We start from the raw sequence: 16,782 nt of genomic DNA on the forward strand, positions 1-16,782 counted from the left end.
CTCTTTAACACAGCACTAGAGAGCCTTTTTGTATGTGCTTTTTGTCCTGTAATTATGCTCAATTGCACCACCTAACCTCTGCAGCTATTGTCAGATTGATGAATCACTGACTCGCCACTCTGGTGCAATTCACATCGTCAGGCTAACTGTCAAGCTATCAAAGAGATAGAAGAGTGTACTCTCTGTAGGCTTAATGTCTGAATGTACTTTGCTTTGAGACCTGAAACTCTTGTTAGTTGATACTGTTGTGTCGTGAGATTGTCTTGAGCACCTGTCTAGACTGCCCTGCTTGCTGTAATCTAATTAGTGGTGGCTTTATTGAGACTGAAGGAGTGGCCCAGTGCAATCTGTGGTTCTCAGCTTTGCAGTTCTCCTGTATTGTTGTGGTTGTAAGATTAGCTGTTTGCATCACATATCAAGATCTGTTGATGTGAAGGCAGGAACAGAGCTCTATGCTACAGTTTTTGCAGATAATTGTCTGAAGATCGGCTGTTAGCAGATCAGAACAATACTAACCCAGCTTTTCTCCTTTGCCAGTTTGATCAACATCGCACAAGCTTACCTAAGTTGTCAGATGTTTACAGCATTACAGTTACAATGCATTTACCATTTGTCTTATTAGTCAGCTGTGGTTTATATTTGTCTTTGTATAGGCCCCAGGATTTGGGTTTGGCATTGCAATCTCGGGTGGGCGAGACAACCCTCATTTCCAGAGTGGTGAAACATCTATTGTAATATCGGATGTGCTGAAAGGAGGTCCTGCAGAGGGTCTGCTACAGTAAGTGTTGACTGTATTTCCTTTATTTCATTGGGAGTAATATTTTAAGCAGCATTACACGTAAGCTGCCCTAATATACGTAATGCCGACTCATTTTTCTGCACTGTTAATTATTTTCTATTTATTTATTTTTTCAGAGAAAATGATCGAGTAGTAATGGTCAATGCAGTCTCTATGGACAATGTAGAGCATGCCTATGCTGTTCAACAACTTCGAAAGAGTGGCAAAAATGCAAAGATAGTAAGTACAACGCTATAAATATATAGCATGAGTCAGGGCTAAGTACTTCATGGTCAGAGAGCTAGGGACTAACAGGCTTTTAACATTGTAAATGTTCTCTCTTTCAAGACTATTCGCAGAAAAAGGAAAGTACAAATCCCAGTGTCACGGCATGGGGACAGGGAGACGATGTCTGAGCACGAGGAGGAGGACAGCGATGAGGCCGATGCTTACGATCACCGCAGTGGACGCGGTGGACAAAGTGCCTATGCAGGTGCAAGCGGAGGCACGGGCACTGGCAGGCGTCACGATCGGGAGCGTAGCAGCAGCGGGAGGCGGGATGCCTCACGGGAGAGAAGCATCTCACCACGCTCCGATCGCCGATCACAAGCCTCTTCTGCTCCACCCAGGCCCTCCAAGGTCACTCTTGTCAAGTCCCGCAAAAACGAAGGTGGGTAATGTGTCACCAATCAAAAAGAGTGACTGCTTGTTTTGTGAATTCATCCAATTTACATAAAAGTCAAATTATTGAATGCGCACGTTTCTCATTTACTGATATTCACAGTAAGGTCGATCACATTTTTAATTACCTGCTAACTTTATTTGAACCAAGTGATCGGTAACTGTCTTGTAGTGTAACTTTGTTATGCTTAATCACCCTTGAAACCAGAATATGGACTGCGGCTGGCCAGCCATATCTTTGTGAAGGACATCTCTCCGGAGAGCCTTGCAGCCAGAGATGGAAACATTCAGGAGGGAGATGTTGTACTGAAGGTGAGAGGAAAGACGAGCAGATTTGTTTTCAAAGTGGTTAAAGCACAATAACTGGGAAATCAACTGGTCAAAAAATGTAATCTCATTTAACAGTAGTAGAGTAGAGCGTTTATCAGACGCCCTTTTTACTTGAAGTTCTTACAATTGTGCCCTTGTAGTTGGCGATCTGCTGAAAGTGGCTTTCAGAATGAGGTCACAGTTCATTACTATTCAGACTCACCAGCAGAAATACAAGACATTGCATTATTCCTTTAATTTTTTTCCCTATTCATTCAGACTTTGAATAGATAAATCCCCCTTCTTCCCAAACAAATGCCTGTTGAAATCCAGTTTAATGTTTCAGTTTTACTGAAGAGAAGTTGAATCGTTTTCTAGTTGAAACCTGATCACAGGACAAAGTATTACATAAAATAATGTGTGTATATATAGAATAGTTTTGTTTTAATATGTGTAGTCTTGGCTTATTTTCACTCTCTGTGCTTGTGACTGCACCCTCTGTGTATTATAAACACATTAAATATGTTTATAGCTTCCTCTTCTTATAGGCTGTGCTCCTAACTTTTACTCTCATTAGTTTGTTATCACAGCACACTGTAGGCTCCACAGAAAAACTGCAAAGAGGATATTATGTACGTTTACCTCTTGTGCTGACTTGTTCCTCTTCCTCTGGCAGATTAACGGCACAGTTACAGAGAACCTATCACTGATAGATGCCAAGAAGCTGATTGAGAGGTCAAAGGGCAAGCTGAAGATGGTAGTGCAGAGAGACGAGCGGGCCACGCTGCTCAATATTCCTGACCTTGACGACAGCATCCCATCAGCCAATAACTCAGACAGAGATGGTGAGACAACAAACGCGTACTCGTGGATTGCAGCTAACATTTGATTACACAACTTGTGTGACGGTGTTTTTTCCAAGAGATGTGATTTATTTTAATGACTGCGATGTCAAGAAGACGGGTTTATTTATAGAGCGCATTTCAAAACATCTCTAAAACTACAATGAGAAACAGAGAACTGATCCTCGCAGATCATTCCACTCTTAACTAAAATAACGTGTTTTTATTGTTGTTCCAAATCTCAAATGTCGATTTCTTTCTTTTTTTTGTTGTTATCGATAAAACCGTAATACATACTTCAACTCATCTTTCACAGACATTTCAGAGATACATTCACTGACATCCGATCATTCCAATCGATCCCATGGGAGAGGAACTCGATCCCGTTCGCCTGACAGGGTTGAAACATCCGAGCATCTCCGCCACTCACCACGGCAGATCAGCAATGGCAGGTAGGACACACACACGGACACACACACACACACACCTCTGACAACTATTCTGGTTACAAGGCACACTGTCACCCACCCTCTTCGACCTCATATATCTTGCTCAAGACATAACATACATAAACCATCACAGTCCCTCTGAAACCATCAATAATTTCCAGTAATGGATTTCTCTGGGAAAGAGCTGAGGAAGGAAGTAGGGATTGATCTGCTGGCAGATTAATGCCTTGCTTTTAAAGTATACTAGACTGTTTAATATTAAACACAAACCTGATTTTGAACCTTGCTGGAATAACTCTTTTAAGTAGCCTCACCACTGAACCTTTAAAGTGGAGTATATATGAATAATAACGCACGCTTTTAATGATTATAGTCCAATTAATAAAAACGATTTGCACACATTATGTGTTGTTCTTTTTTTTATCACTTTACTGTCTGTTTGTCTTACTTTCTCTTACTGCCTGTTGCATCTTTCAATATGTTGTCAGTCTTTACTGTCATTTAGATTGCATAGGTTTTTGCAGCTGGTTTATAGATGGATAAAGATGGCTAACACATGATGCTCTCAGTGGGTGTGGAACTTGGGCATTGAGTGGAATGAGGTAATTAGCTTTTCAAGACTTTAATCCAGTTAATTAAACAGGAATGGGTGGTGAAACAGGAATGGTAATGTTAAGAAAGAGACCCATTTTGCAATGAGAACACGTTACTGGTTTGTTAATGTGGTCCACAGTAAAAGTCTAACTGTGAAGTAGGGGTGTTGAATCAGGGCCCTCCAGCACTTGTTCCAGACTGAACTACTGTTTCATATCAAAACTCCTTTGGTTGCAGATACAGTGGGCTGAGATACAAACTAAAAATGCTACAGAGACCGTATTTGTAGCTAGATAGACAAGAGGTTAGGGCTGCTCGATTATGGCAAAAATGATAATCACGATTATTTTCACTGAAATTGAGATCTCGATTATTTGACAATATTTATTTAACAATAACAATGTATTGAATAATGACTTTAAAGATTGTCAAAAAATAATATAAAATAGTGCGAAAATACTGATAACAGTGCAAATGTTTGCAATATAAGAAATAAATGAAAAATGTAAACATCTATGTTTAGTGAACTTTGCAGTGTTGCTCTGTGGTGCAGCTACGACACCATAGCAAAGTTTACACACTGTGTCTACTTGATCCACGTCTGACTCCGCGAACCCATAATGTTTCCACACCACTGAAGTTTTTTTTTTTTTTACCTCTCTTTTCAACCAACAGCAGTCACTCTCCTCTCCAAATAACTTCTGCTTAGCTTTCCGAGCTTCCCTCCGATCCTGTTAATTGTTGTGACAGGTGTTCGAAATGCAGAGAGGTGCGCTCGATTTGCCACACGGAGCAGCGCGAGAGTAAAGCACGAGGGCGGGGCTAATAATCGGCTCAGTCATATTTAATGATCGTTGAAAGCCCAGATCGTAAACGAGATTAAAATTCGATTAATTGAGCAGCCCTACTAGAGGTTCTTGTCATTGTTACATTCGATGCTAATTAACTTCATCTTTTGATGTTTGTGTTTTTTGAGATTTTTGAGAGGCAAATAAAAAAAGGGTAAATTCCTCAAATCTCAATGGGGTAAAAAAACAAAAGGCCAATAAAAACTTGCCTTATTGAGATGGTTGTTGAGAGGTTCGCAAGGTGTTCCTGATGCTCTTGCTTGTGTAACTGTCTGGTGTATCACGCTGTGCCAGACTGAGTGACCCTGCATCAGGATGAGTGCAGGTTCGCCTTTGCTTTGACCACACTCGTCCACATGTTGTGTTTTGAACTCTTATCCCTCTGTTATCAGAGTATATACACACAAAATGTTGTATGTCAAAGTCAAAGACACACATTATGTTTTTCATGCATCCGTTTGTGTAACGGGTGAATCTGATAAGCATGGAGATAAGGAGGAGTTTCACCTGCTTCTCATGTGGCTGGGATTTATCAAGTGAGTGAGTCTGACTGTCACCGCATGGTGATGTAAGGGAATGTTTTTAGGAGCGGTGAAAGGAATTTGACATACTTCCCACAGTGCTTTGGCCCAGACGAGATGGTTTGTTGAATCTGATTGGCGTGCAGCGCAGGCATTGTTTTCTCTAGGACGCAACGCTGGTCCAGGCTTTGTGTGTCCAACAGATCATCAAAAAACAGCCCTTCATTAAGCGTCTCTCTGTGAGCTCGAGTAAAAGTTGTGCACAGGCAAAGGGCTCCCAGTGTTGACTGTCAAGGAATTAAGATCAAATCCCTTAATTGATAATGGTTGAACTTGCAGATGCACATATGTGAGTAATTATTGTTTTCTTCTTAAAATATTGTTGTGCATGATTATTTGATTTCTAAATACTTTGTTTTTCTGAAATGCATCTAGTCAGTGTTTCTGAGTGAATTTCTTTTTCTTTCTGCAAATATTCTGAGGCTTGTTAGTTATAGATAAAGGGATTGTTGTTCAGTCTGCCTGTGCAGCCACTTCTCTCCTGTTTCTTCACTTTTTCTGCATCTGCCTTCCTTGCTGTTATTTTGCCTGTACCCATACTATAAAATGTGTAAGTGAGGGGGTTGAACAGAGGGTTCTGTCAAATGGTGTTTGTCAGTGTGACGCCTTTTTTAGCACCATTCTGCGGCAAGGAGCAGCAGAGATTTAGGCCACTCCACTCTCTCTCCCTCTCTGTCCCTTGCTCTTGCTCAGTTTGTCTCTTTTCTTTTCCTCCTCCTTCTCACACTCTTCATTCATCCATTCATTAAATGCACTCCGCGTTTCTCTTTCTCCAATTACAGTTATGTTATTTATCCTCGGGGAGATTTAATTGCACTGAAGGAGTACATTTGTGATACTGAATTGTCGTGACAACTGCTGGGCAAATTTGTGGGACCAGAAAAGGCCAAACTGTGGTGGAAACTATTGCAAATAAGTGCCGCATGCTGCACTTACTTTATGCATCAGTCATTTGTGTGTGTATGGATGTGCATGCCTCATTGTTGTATGCGCATTAATGACTGCAGTGTGCATTTTATTTTATTGTTTTGTGGGGGGTTTGTACTATGAGTGCTAAACTGAAAGGGCAGGAATCAGCAGAGCTGTGTAGTCTGAGCTGCCGGTGCAGCCTGCACCTTCATGTTCTTGTACAAAAGCTTCTGAATACAGCTCAAGTACTGAGCCAGCAGTCAGTCATGTGATCAGATTGGAATTCAACCATTGTTTTTAAGCAGCAGAGGCCTTTCTACCCTCTTGGACATGACTTGCTAGACTTGCACACACACACACAGTTTTCCCTTATTTATTTTACCCAGGTTAAACAGGAACCGGGACTGAAACGTATCCCAACTAAAGAGTTTACACTGGGAGATTCAGTCGGTTCTCTCTTCGTGCCTGCCTGTGTAGTCTATAAAGTGTGAATTTATATTCTTGGAATCTGGTTTGCCACCTACGTACTGCACAGACCATGTGAAAAAGGAAGAAAGAAAATGCTTCACTGCAAAGAACACACAACTTTGAATCACTAGCAGATGTGCGGGATCTTTTTGACAGAGCCACACATCCTTGTTTTAATTGCTTATTGTCTATTCATTAAATACTTTTGTCCACGTGCCCTTATGACGTAATCTACTGTTCATGCTATTTCCTTCTAGGTTCATTTAGAGTGTGTGTGTGTGTGTGTGTGTGTGTGTGTGTGTGTGTGTGTGTGTGTGTGTGTGTGTGTGTGTGTCTCTGTCTGTCTGTCTGTCTGTCTGTCTGTCTGTCTGGTAATCTCAGCACAGGATGAAACTACCACCAGTCAAAACATGAAGTCATTCTTAAACACACTAGTATAAAAGAAAAAAAACAAACAATGTTACTGTAATTTAAGAAATTCATTAACATGTCAAAACTGCTGCCTTTAAATTCTCCTGCTTATAGTTTTAATTGTCCATGAGTACTAAATTCACATTTTTATTATAATTATTTATTTATTCATTTTTTTCATTTCAGTCATCGAAGTCGAGATGAGGATCGCATATCCAAACCGGGGTCCATGTCCACACCAGTCAAAAACTCTGATGATGTCCTGTCACAGGCCAGTGACCAAGCCAGCTCCAGAGATGACAAACAGTTACCCCCACTGCCTGGTAAAAAAGCCTGACATCGTCATCATTATCACCACCATCATTATCGTTAGCGTTAGTAGTGTGTTCTCTCGTGTTTGTGTCTTTCACCACCTTATATAGTTCTCTCTGTTGGAACCTTTAACGCAGTGAAGTACAGTTTAAGTCTTAAGGCAGACAGATATTAACTGAAGCTGAAAACAGACTGCTGCCATGGCACATCATATGAAACATGTCAAGTGCCGCCCTTAGCGTAAATAGGAGGGGTTGTTCTGCAGAACGTCAACACGAAGGGCACACACAGCATTATATGTCTACTTTGTTCCTCTCTTTCCCATCACAGCAGATAGAACCAGGTTCGGGCGTCTGTCTGAGATTTCTTCCTTCCTGTTAAAAGGGAGGTTTTCCCTCCCTCTGTCATCACCATGTGGTTGCTCATAGGGGGGTCATCAAATTAAATACAAGTACTGTTCAACGTATTAAAGTAACCGTGACAGTTTGGGCAAAAAGTAACATGTAATATATAAAACATCAGATGCTTTAATTTTTAAGGGTGGTTTCACTTTATCTCCCACTTGGCCGTCTCATTCATACAGTGTGTTTGTGTTTATGCCAGAACCAAAGCCAGTTTATGCACAGCCTGGTCAGCCTGACGTGGACCTGCCTGTCAGCCCATCTGATGCCCCTGTACCCAGTGCTGCACATGATGACAGCATTCTCAGGTAAATATTCTTGATGTGGTGTCTTCCAAATTGAGTGCAGTGTATATACTCTGTAGATAAAATATTACGAGTGTGTGAGAGTCCTTTTTAAAAAAAAAAATTTATTAAAAAAACAAAACACGAATAAAGCTTCGTGCCACTTGTTCAAATTGTAGTTCTGATTCAGGCAGAAACTCTGCTTTGGCTCTGTTGTTATAACCTGTCATATTTGCTTGAATAACTGGCCGTGTTTTTTTGTGTGTCTCTTAGAATGATTGCTAATCTTTTTACTTAACTCTGTGTGTCCACCTGTGTTTTCCCGCAGACCAAGTATGAAGCTGGTCAAGTTCAAGAAGGGAGAGAGTGTCGGTCTGAGGTTAGCAGGCGGAAACGATGTGGGAATTTTTGTGGCAGGAGTTTTGGAAGACAGCCCCGCAGCCAAGGAGGGGCTGGAAGAGGGAGACCAGATTCTCAGGGTAAGATGTGTTGATAAATTAGGAGAACCCTATTTTTTTTGCTTAAGAAACCTGACATTTTGTCTATGCACTGTACCAGATTTCGGATGCGAGAACGTGTTGCTGCAGTTGACTGGTTCAAAAGAAAAAAAAGATAAAGATTAGACAGATCTCTTCATTTCATGCCATGTAACTGCCCTGTACGGTCTTGGTATTACGTAGCTTGTAAGATGATTATAAAATATTCTTTTCATTTATGTTTTTGTCCTAACTGTCGCTATTTTTGTCACGTCACATGTTCGAGAGTGAAAAGAACATCTGGTGTTGTTAAAATAGGCGAGCCATAGCGGCTAACACTAACTTAGATAATATGTAGCAAAACTATGTAATCCGTGGCCACAATAGATTTGCTTTTGCACAGAGACCTTGGGAATAAAGTACAATGTACCCATCAGTCAGTGAGTCATTCTTAGGCCCTGCTTCATATCAAAACTCCCCTTGTTTCCAATGTGAAGACACAATAGGGGTCGTTCTCGCATTCTGACCTCGGAACAGTCGACTGCCTGTTTCACTGAACACTAGAGTAACATTGTGGATGAGATGATGGAAACCCTCTTGATGTCAGAGTTGGATTTATTCTGACATGTTTATACAGCAGCAAGACACCTGCTGTGAAGCCACACAGTTTAACTTGTCAATTTAGCACAAGCTGGGGGGAATTGAGACTAACATTTAGAAACTGTTTACCTATTAAACCATTTTGGTATCTTCTTCTCTTAATGAACAAACAGTGTCTTCTATTCCTCCCACTCTACACTGTAGACCTCTTTTGTGCCTGTGTTCTCCCTGCTGTACAAACAGATCTTAGAGACTTCCAGGACATTGTTTCCAATCTTTGGTGGTTTCCCCTCGGTCATGGTGTGCTAGCTGGAGATAAAGACGTCAAGCCCTTCTGTTTCTGAGAAGAATAAAGGTGTCTTTCTGTGGTTCAGTGACTCAGTCCATGTGTTTCTGGTTCCCCTGCTGCCCCTCAAGCAGAGTCAATAAACAGTAGCTATTGTTTTAAGGGCAGCAGCAGGAGAAGAGGGGGTGGCTGCTCGGTTAAAAGGGGAATGCTTTCCTTTCTTCTGTTCCTTTTTATCCCCTAAGAAATCAGATGAGTTGTAGTCAACAAATAAAGTTGCTGAGGCAACTGTGTAACCAAGTAAACTTAAATCCAGTAGCTTTCAGCAGCTCTTATAAGCGTTTAACAGCCATTATTAAAAATAATATTAGCCTTGAGTTGGCTTGTGCTGTTTGTCGTTCATTAAGTTCATTTCTTCTGCCTCTGCAGGTGAACAATGTGGACTTTGCTAACATCATCCGGGAAGAGGCTGTGCTTTTTCTGCTCGATCTTCCAAAAGGAGATGACGTTACTATTCTGGCTCAGAAGAAAAAGGATGGTAAGGGATGATGGCGTCGAGTAGCGTTTTGTATTGTAAACATGAAAGATTGTACGTCAAAACTAATCCTCTGTGTTATTATCTGCTTTGGCTTCAGTGTATCGAAGGATAGTGGAATCTGATGTGGGCGACTCCTTCTACATTCGAACGCATTTTGAATATGAAAAAGAGTCACCATATGGGCTGAGCTTTAACAAGGGAGAGGTTTTCCGTGTGGTAGACACACTCTATAACGGCAAATTAGGCTCCTGGCTCGCTATCCGTATCGGCAAGAACCACCAGGAAGTGGAAAGAGGCATAATCCCCAACAAGAATAGGTAAAAGATGTTTCATGGCACACATACAGTTGGTTCTGGCATTTGATGAGTGGGCTAACAATGCAGGTAGAGGAATTAAAGCAATATAAATCTGAAGAATTAATTTTATGATCTACTGTATTTCACACATTTATCACAATTTATGATTAAATTATCATATCAGCCCCACCAATGATGACCTGGGCCTGCTGACTTGCTCAGCTTAACTCAGATGGTTGGTTAGCTGTACAAACAGGGCTTTTAATGACGCAGACACCGGTCAGCTTAACTTCTAATGTGATGGCAAATCCATAAAGACCATCATAACTGGATAACCAGTTAGCATTCAGTGCTCTACATTATTGTTGCAGTTACAGTAGGAGTATGTTACCGTGACTTGTCTCTCTGGTCAGTGTAAAGTTTTACACTTTTACACCTTTTCTTCCCTTTCCAGAGCCGAGCAGCTATCCAGTGTGCAGTACACCCTTCCTAAAACGCCTGGGGGCGACAGAGCTGACTTCTGGAGGTTCAGAGGGCTGCGGAGTTCCAAGAGGAATTTGCGGAAAAGCAGGGAGGACCTGTCAGCCCAGCCTGTTCAGACCAAGTTCCCTGCCTACGAGAGGGTGGTGCTGAGGGAAGGTAAGAGTACAGAAGCCAAAGGCAGTTATAGCAATAAAATGGGAGGCTTTCATCCTTATTATGCTTTCTTCTTTACTGTAGGACTAAGAAATTTTTAGGTTTGTAAGGTAGCGCTAACTAGGATTTGCTTTGTAAACACTGAAAAATACATGTACACAAAACAAAGGTAGGCTTTTTGTATAAGCAAAGCTTGGATAGTTTGGCGTGTACCAGTTATGTCAGTGCACTAACGGTGTAGCTTCACTTTTCTCCTCTGGCCATGTAAGGTCTTGAATCTGTGTGGTTTTACACCAAATGTATTGAACACGTCTACAAGAACTGACTGTGATGTGATATGTGTAACACACACGTGATGTTGTTGTGATACAGCTGGGTTCCTGAGACCTGTGGTTATCTTTGGGCCGATCGCAGACGTGGCCCGAGAGAAACTGGCCAGGGAGGCGCCCGAAGTGTTTGAGCTAGCCAGTAAGTAACAAAGTACCCTCATGTCTAATATCTCATGTTTCTCTGTCCGTTTTATCGAGACCGTAATCACCCATCACACACGCCAAAGCTGAAAGCTGCTTAAATCTCAGCATGCAGTTCTCACAGGAATGATTAGTAGCGAGTAGATGTTAAAGTCACTGTTGTGTTCTTATTATGTATGCGACATCTTTAAAAATCCACACTGATTATTTAGATAAATAAGGTCCTTATTAAGGATATATAAAAATGTTGTTTTAATTTAATTAATTTTACATAATTATCAGAAGTTGGGGATTAAAATAGTCGTTATTCACAGGGCGCAGTTTGGATTTCTTTACAAAACATTTGCCTAGTGAATTTGTTTTTTACTAGATGACCTCCTCCTCCTATTACTACCTACTTCCTGTTCTTTTAATAGGCCTGTTAGTCAGGTTTGTCAAGCTGTGTTTATTTCCCCTGTCACTCTTTCAGTCTTCCATTTCCTCTGTTTATCTTTCACTCTTTGATACTCCAAGCAGAGCTAAACACTCGTCATCCACCTCCTCTCACTTGTAGAAATTTCGAGCATCTTTTAATGTGCGGTTTTCATTTTAATACTCGGTGTTGAAATTCAATTACCTGAAGTGCAGAGCCGCACATGCACCAATGTACCCAAACACATGTTCAGCAGACACATCCACACAACTGTTTCCAGTCGTTGATGTTCATTTGCACAACTCAGTGATGTTTGTGTAACTGTATTTTCTTTTCAGAAACACATCAGCAACAAGGAGGGGAAAGTATGTGACTTGGTGCATCAAGTTTTGTTTCTTTTATTTAATTGAGTGAATGGCAGATAATCTATAAACTAGTGTTTGGTGGCTAGTTCCCTATTCTGTAGATGTTTAAAGAGCTATTGCCTGGTTTATGCATATTAGGGAATAGCACTTTATTTAATTTTCTTTTGTCATCACATTTGGGAGTAACTCTATTATTACATTTCGGCCAGTGACGCACAATCTTGCAAAACTTGACACATGAGACTCGAGACAAAAGAAATATTATGTTGTACTGACTCGCAGCTTTGTAGTGCATGTCTCTGTTTAATTCAAACGTGGAGAATAAACTTTTTGCTGTTATAGAGTCTGCACAATTGACGTCTCTGATCCTGTGTGTCATCGTGATAGCTTCTCTTGTCCTAAGTTGCAGAAGAGATTAGCATGTGCAAGTGAATGACAAAAAGCGTGCTTCCTGCACACAACAACATTTTTTTGTTCGAATTAAATCGAGTGCTATTCTCCGTCTAAATGCAGGTTTCATGTTGAATGACAACAGCAAGGCTGCATGACGAGCCGTGCAGTTTAACATGCAGTGGAGACTGAGCTGGTATTTGAAAAACACATTGACAACCTCATGTGCAAATACTGATAATGATCATAGTAACGATAACCATAACAGTATTGATGATCGTAAAAGGTATGACTGAAGATCAGGATTTACTTGACTAAGCATATTTGTACTTTCATCACCCACTTTTTGCCCATTAATTACACCACAGTGACTGTTTAAAGGGAGGCTCATAAACACAGAATCAAAGTGGACCTACTATGCTTGTTTCCAGCTACATATTTCTTTTTCTTGGACTCCAACAAAGTAGCTCTGCATGATTCACAGTTCCTTCTTTATTACACGGCGTGTCTTGGTGGAGCCCCTCAGTTCATCTGTGTGCCTGAAATGGCCATGTCAGTGAGAGAGGATATCCTCTCTCACTGACATACAGAAACAAGAGTATTAAAAAAAAAAAGAACTGGAGTATTTAGAGCAGTCTAAAGTCTGAGCTTTTTTTTTCAGGTACAAACACTCTTGTTGAATATGGACGAAAAGCTTTTAAATGGAAGTGCCAATTAGGAAAACTGCTCAAGTTTTAAGGTTTATTTTTAGGCCGTTTTGCTTTATTATTGGATTCAAGTAAGTGGACGATCGAAAGCAGGAAAATGTAAAATACTGTCATAATTTACTGGTGGTGCAAAGAAGGTTTTCAATACATTTGTGGTTCTTTTGACAGCTAGTGTCAGTGTCTTGTTTCTCTGCATGCGCCCATTGCAGATTTAATAACAGATTTATTTAGTGACTGAAAATGAATAGATGTCTCACTTACTGGCCTTTTTAGAATGGCAGAAAAAGAACTATTGATTTTAGCATTTACTTTTAACATCGCTGCATATGCTTGAACCTGTGCATGAATGGCTATGTTTATTTGCCCTTTAATAAAACCCTTTTGATAGTTACAGCCAATGATTGCAGAGCTTAGATGCTACTAGATGGGGCTCTATGATGTATTTGAGGCCTTGCTATCTATTAAGCCTCCTGTGGTGAGCTGACTGCCCTCTTCTGAGCCTTTCTATGCATTTCTAGGCAGGAAGCAATTGCTTGTCTTTGTTTAAATTATAAACCTCTCTTCACATCCTTGCTTAAATCCTCTAGGCTTACAATGGCACCTCAGTCTCATTAATCCCAAATGACCCTCCTGCTATTGTATGTGCTTATTTAATGTCAGTGTTCCTCACGTAACACATTTCCTGCACCATGTTTTAAACTGCTACATGCACTTGCACACACACATTTTAACGCTGGATTTCATTCCCCGAACCTCCCCAAAAATCCGTAATGACCGTTGCATGAGTTGGCTGCTGTCCTCATTTTGTGTTTTATTACGTAGCTGTTTGTATAAACGTACACTTGTCCTCTCCTGTACGAAGATCGTCATTCCCTATTTAACTGCTCTATTTATGGGAGTCGACAACTGCACGCTACAAAGATGTCTAATTGGGGCACAGCCTGTGTTTCTTGGTGTCGTTCTCTTTTGTTGATGTGATGCAGTGACTCTGTCCGTTTGTCTTCCAAAGAGAGTGAACCCAGGGATGCAGGAACAGACCAGAAGAGCTCTGGCATCATCCGCCTGCACACAATTAAGCAGATCATTGATCGAGTGAGTTGAAATGAAATATACACTTGTACTGATTTGAAATTATGGAGGATTGTGGATAGAAAATGTCTTTGTTGCCCATTTGTTTTGGTGATTTTTAAAAACATTGAAAGGAAAGCCAATAACATGCTCAGCTCACTGCTGCCATCTGGTGTTCACTCAAGGAAATTATACATTACCCAAAGTAATGTGCTAAACTCAAGATTGCCTGTTTGTGAATAGTGGAAAAGATGGTTCACAAAATTCTACTTTATGGAGACTCAGTCCTTAAATGGCAAATAATCACATTTATAAAGCGTGTTTTTTGTTTTTATTTTTTGTCTGTACCTGAAGGACAAGCATGCGGTGCTGGATATAACCCCGAATGCAGTGGACCGACTGAACTACGCTCAGTGGTATCCAATTGTGGTGTTTCTCAACCCGGACACAAAGCAGGGCATCAAGAACATGAGGACACGGCTCTGCCCCGAGTCTAGGAAGAGCGCAAGAAAGCTTTATGATCGAGCCCTCAAGTTAAGAAAGAACAACCACCACCTCTTCACCAGTGAGTCCAGTGGAAGGAATAAAAGGGTTCATCCACGGGGCGGGAGGGGTGGAGGGTTTAAGTGGGAGATTTCACAGGGAGCAAAGACGAATTTCACACAGTTGACAAGTGAGAGCTGCAGTGCCGGCTGCTGTCGCAACAGCGCACTTGTTGTGCCTGACCCTGTTCTGTTAAAGTCCTCACAAGTGTGCCCCCAGGCCTCTTTCTCAGCGTGCAGTCTCCCTGTCAAAGGATGTGCTCTAACCATGTTTGAGGAGCATCTGTTGAAGATAAACCGAGCGGGCCGAGAGAGCGTTGCCATCAGCTTCCATTCAGGCTTAAGCACACATTCTTCTCATAAATCATCTTTCTTAACATTATTGTGCAACTGTGCCTCTTTTTAAAATCAGGATGTTTATCTGGTTATTGATCTGTAACAGCATACATACTGGGTCACCAGTGGAGAAAATGACTGTCGTTTAGTTTCTAGTCCAGAGTCATATTGCTCCAGCGTGCAAAACTTAATTTCTAGGAATAAGTGATACAAATGGTTGTTTTTTTTTTTTTTTTTTTTAATAATTGTGTGAGTGGATAGAGTTTCATTTTTGCCCCTCCCTCTTTCTGCCTTCAGCAACCATTAACTTGAACAACATGAACGATGGTTGGTTTGGAGCACTGAAAGAAATAATCCAGCAGCAGCAGAACCAGCTGGTGTGGGTTTCAGAGGGCAAGGTAAGACATGCGCACACGTACACGATATTGATGAGATTTCTCTTATCTCAGTCCCCTTCTCATTGTATTCTTTATTTCACAGGCTGATGGAATTGGCGACGATGACCTGGACATCCATGACGACCGCCTTTCCTACCTGTCGGCGCCAGGCAGTGAGTATTCCATGTACAGCACCGACAGCCGCCACACCTCCGATTATGAGGACACAGACACAGAGGGAGGAGCCTACACCGACCAGGAGCTGGATGAAACGCTGAACGATGACGTGGGTCCACCCACGGAGCCTGCCATCACGCGGTCCTCCGAGCCTGTCCGTGAGGACCCGCCTGTCATCCAAGAGCCCCCTGGCTATGTCAGCTACCCGCACACAGTGCAGCCGGACCCCCTGAACCGCATCGACCCGGCCGGTTTCAAGGCACCAGCGCCGCAGCAGGTAGCGTTTCTGAGACCTGTACGTCTCCCCTGTTGTCTGGAGGACGCGGTGTGCGTTAGAAGGGTTTTCTGGAGGCGCTATTGAAGTCACTTTTTTGTATTTGCGGTTAATCTATTAACTGTTATAAAACAATATCAACGGGAAAGTGAAAACTTTTGTGGTCAGGTATTTATCATAATACATATATATATATATATATATATGCGCAACTATAAAGAAATATATATCTTTATTTATTATAGTATTTATTTACCTATTTGCCTCTATGTGTGTGTTTGACTGATATTTGTGGGCGTGTGTTTTTTTTTGTTTGTTTTTTTTTTTAATTTTGAAGAGGAGAAGACTTCATACCTTTACTATTACTCTTGCACTCTGTATTACCACAAGCTGTCTTATTAGTGTGACTATTACTAATGTCACTGAGTGAGGGGAAAAAAAGAGCCAAAAAATCCCACTTCTGTCTGTCTAAGTGTCTGTATCAGTATTCACCTATGTGCACTTCCTGCCTTTGTTCTACCTATGATTGGGACTGTGACAATATGACACCAGAAAGTATTATGTGCATGTTGGAAATGCCAGTGTTAATCCAGTGTACCTGTGAAATGTATTTATCACTACTCTATTGGTAGTTGTGATATTACAGTCTAAGCATTTGTCGTCTCATGATGTGTTAATGAACATGAAAAGGGAGAAAACGACTTACTGTATTGTAACCATAGAATTAAACTCGAGTTAGTATCACCTAACCTTGAAAACTTGTCCTGCTGCTAATTCCTAACCCTCACTTGCTATTGGTTGATCTGTAGCTACTGTTAAATACGGCGGCGAGTGATAGGCTGTTTGTATCAATGTAAACTGTAGGGGTAAACAAAGAGCAGACCACTGTAGGGGGGGCTGAGAAGGTAGAAACACTTGTACTTCACCACAGTGTGTCAGCGCATGTTATTAAACATTTTTGAACC

General features: G+C 41.3%; 1 protein-coding gene across 13 annotated transcripts in view; it reads left to right on the forward strand.

Moving 5' to 3' along the window:
* tjp1a (tight junction protein 1a) overlaps positions 1–16,782 on the forward strand; it is a 106,235-nt gene that overhangs the window by 77,832 nt on the left and 11,621 nt on the right. For 7 of the 13 annotated variants that reach the window (XM_086288507.1, XM_086288499.1, XM_086288534.1 and 4 more), the window contains 18 exons: positions 654–778; positions 916–1,018; positions 1,127–1,448; positions 1,668–1,771; positions 2,445–2,613; positions 2,927–3,062; positions 7,057–7,193; positions 7,786–7,891; positions 8,196–8,346; positions 9,659–9,767; positions 9,865–10,084; positions 10,518–10,702; positions 11,072–11,167; positions 11,920–11,946; positions 14,053–14,135; positions 14,466–14,676; positions 15,287–15,387; positions 15,470–15,820. In XM_086288507.1, coding sequence (XP_086144633.1) covers positions 654–778; positions 916–1,018; positions 1,127–1,448; positions 1,668–1,771; positions 2,445–2,613; positions 2,927–3,062; positions 7,057–7,193; positions 7,786–7,891; positions 8,196–8,346; positions 9,659–9,767; positions 9,865–10,084; positions 10,518–10,702; positions 11,072–11,167; positions 11,920–11,946; positions 14,053–14,135; positions 14,466–14,676; positions 15,287–15,387; positions 15,470–15,820 — 2,736 coding nt within the window. The remainder of the gene's footprint in view (positions 1–653; positions 779–915; positions 1,019–1,126; positions 1,449–1,667; positions 1,772–2,444; positions 2,614–2,926; positions 3,063–7,056; positions 7,194–7,785; positions 7,892–8,195; positions 8,347–9,658; positions 9,768–9,864; positions 10,085–10,517; positions 10,703–11,071; positions 11,168–11,919; positions 11,947–14,052; positions 14,136–14,465; positions 14,677–15,286; positions 15,388–15,469; positions 15,821–16,782) is intronic. The other 6 variants (XM_086288516.1, XM_086288525.1, XM_086288580.1 and 3 more) reach the window with 1 other exon arrangement.

The sequence above is a fragment of the Aulonocara sp. 'chitande type north' Nkhata Bay genome, linkage group LG1 (genome assembly GCF_057382095.1).
Source record: "Aulonocara sp. 'chitande type north' Nkhata Bay isolate Kocher_YH1m ecotype deep benthic linkage group LG1, A_spYH_male_GT1.1, whole genome shotgun sequence".
NCBI lineage: Eukaryota > Metazoa > Chordata > Actinopteri > Cichliformes > Cichlidae > Aulonocara > Aulonocara sp. 'chitande type north' Nkhata Bay.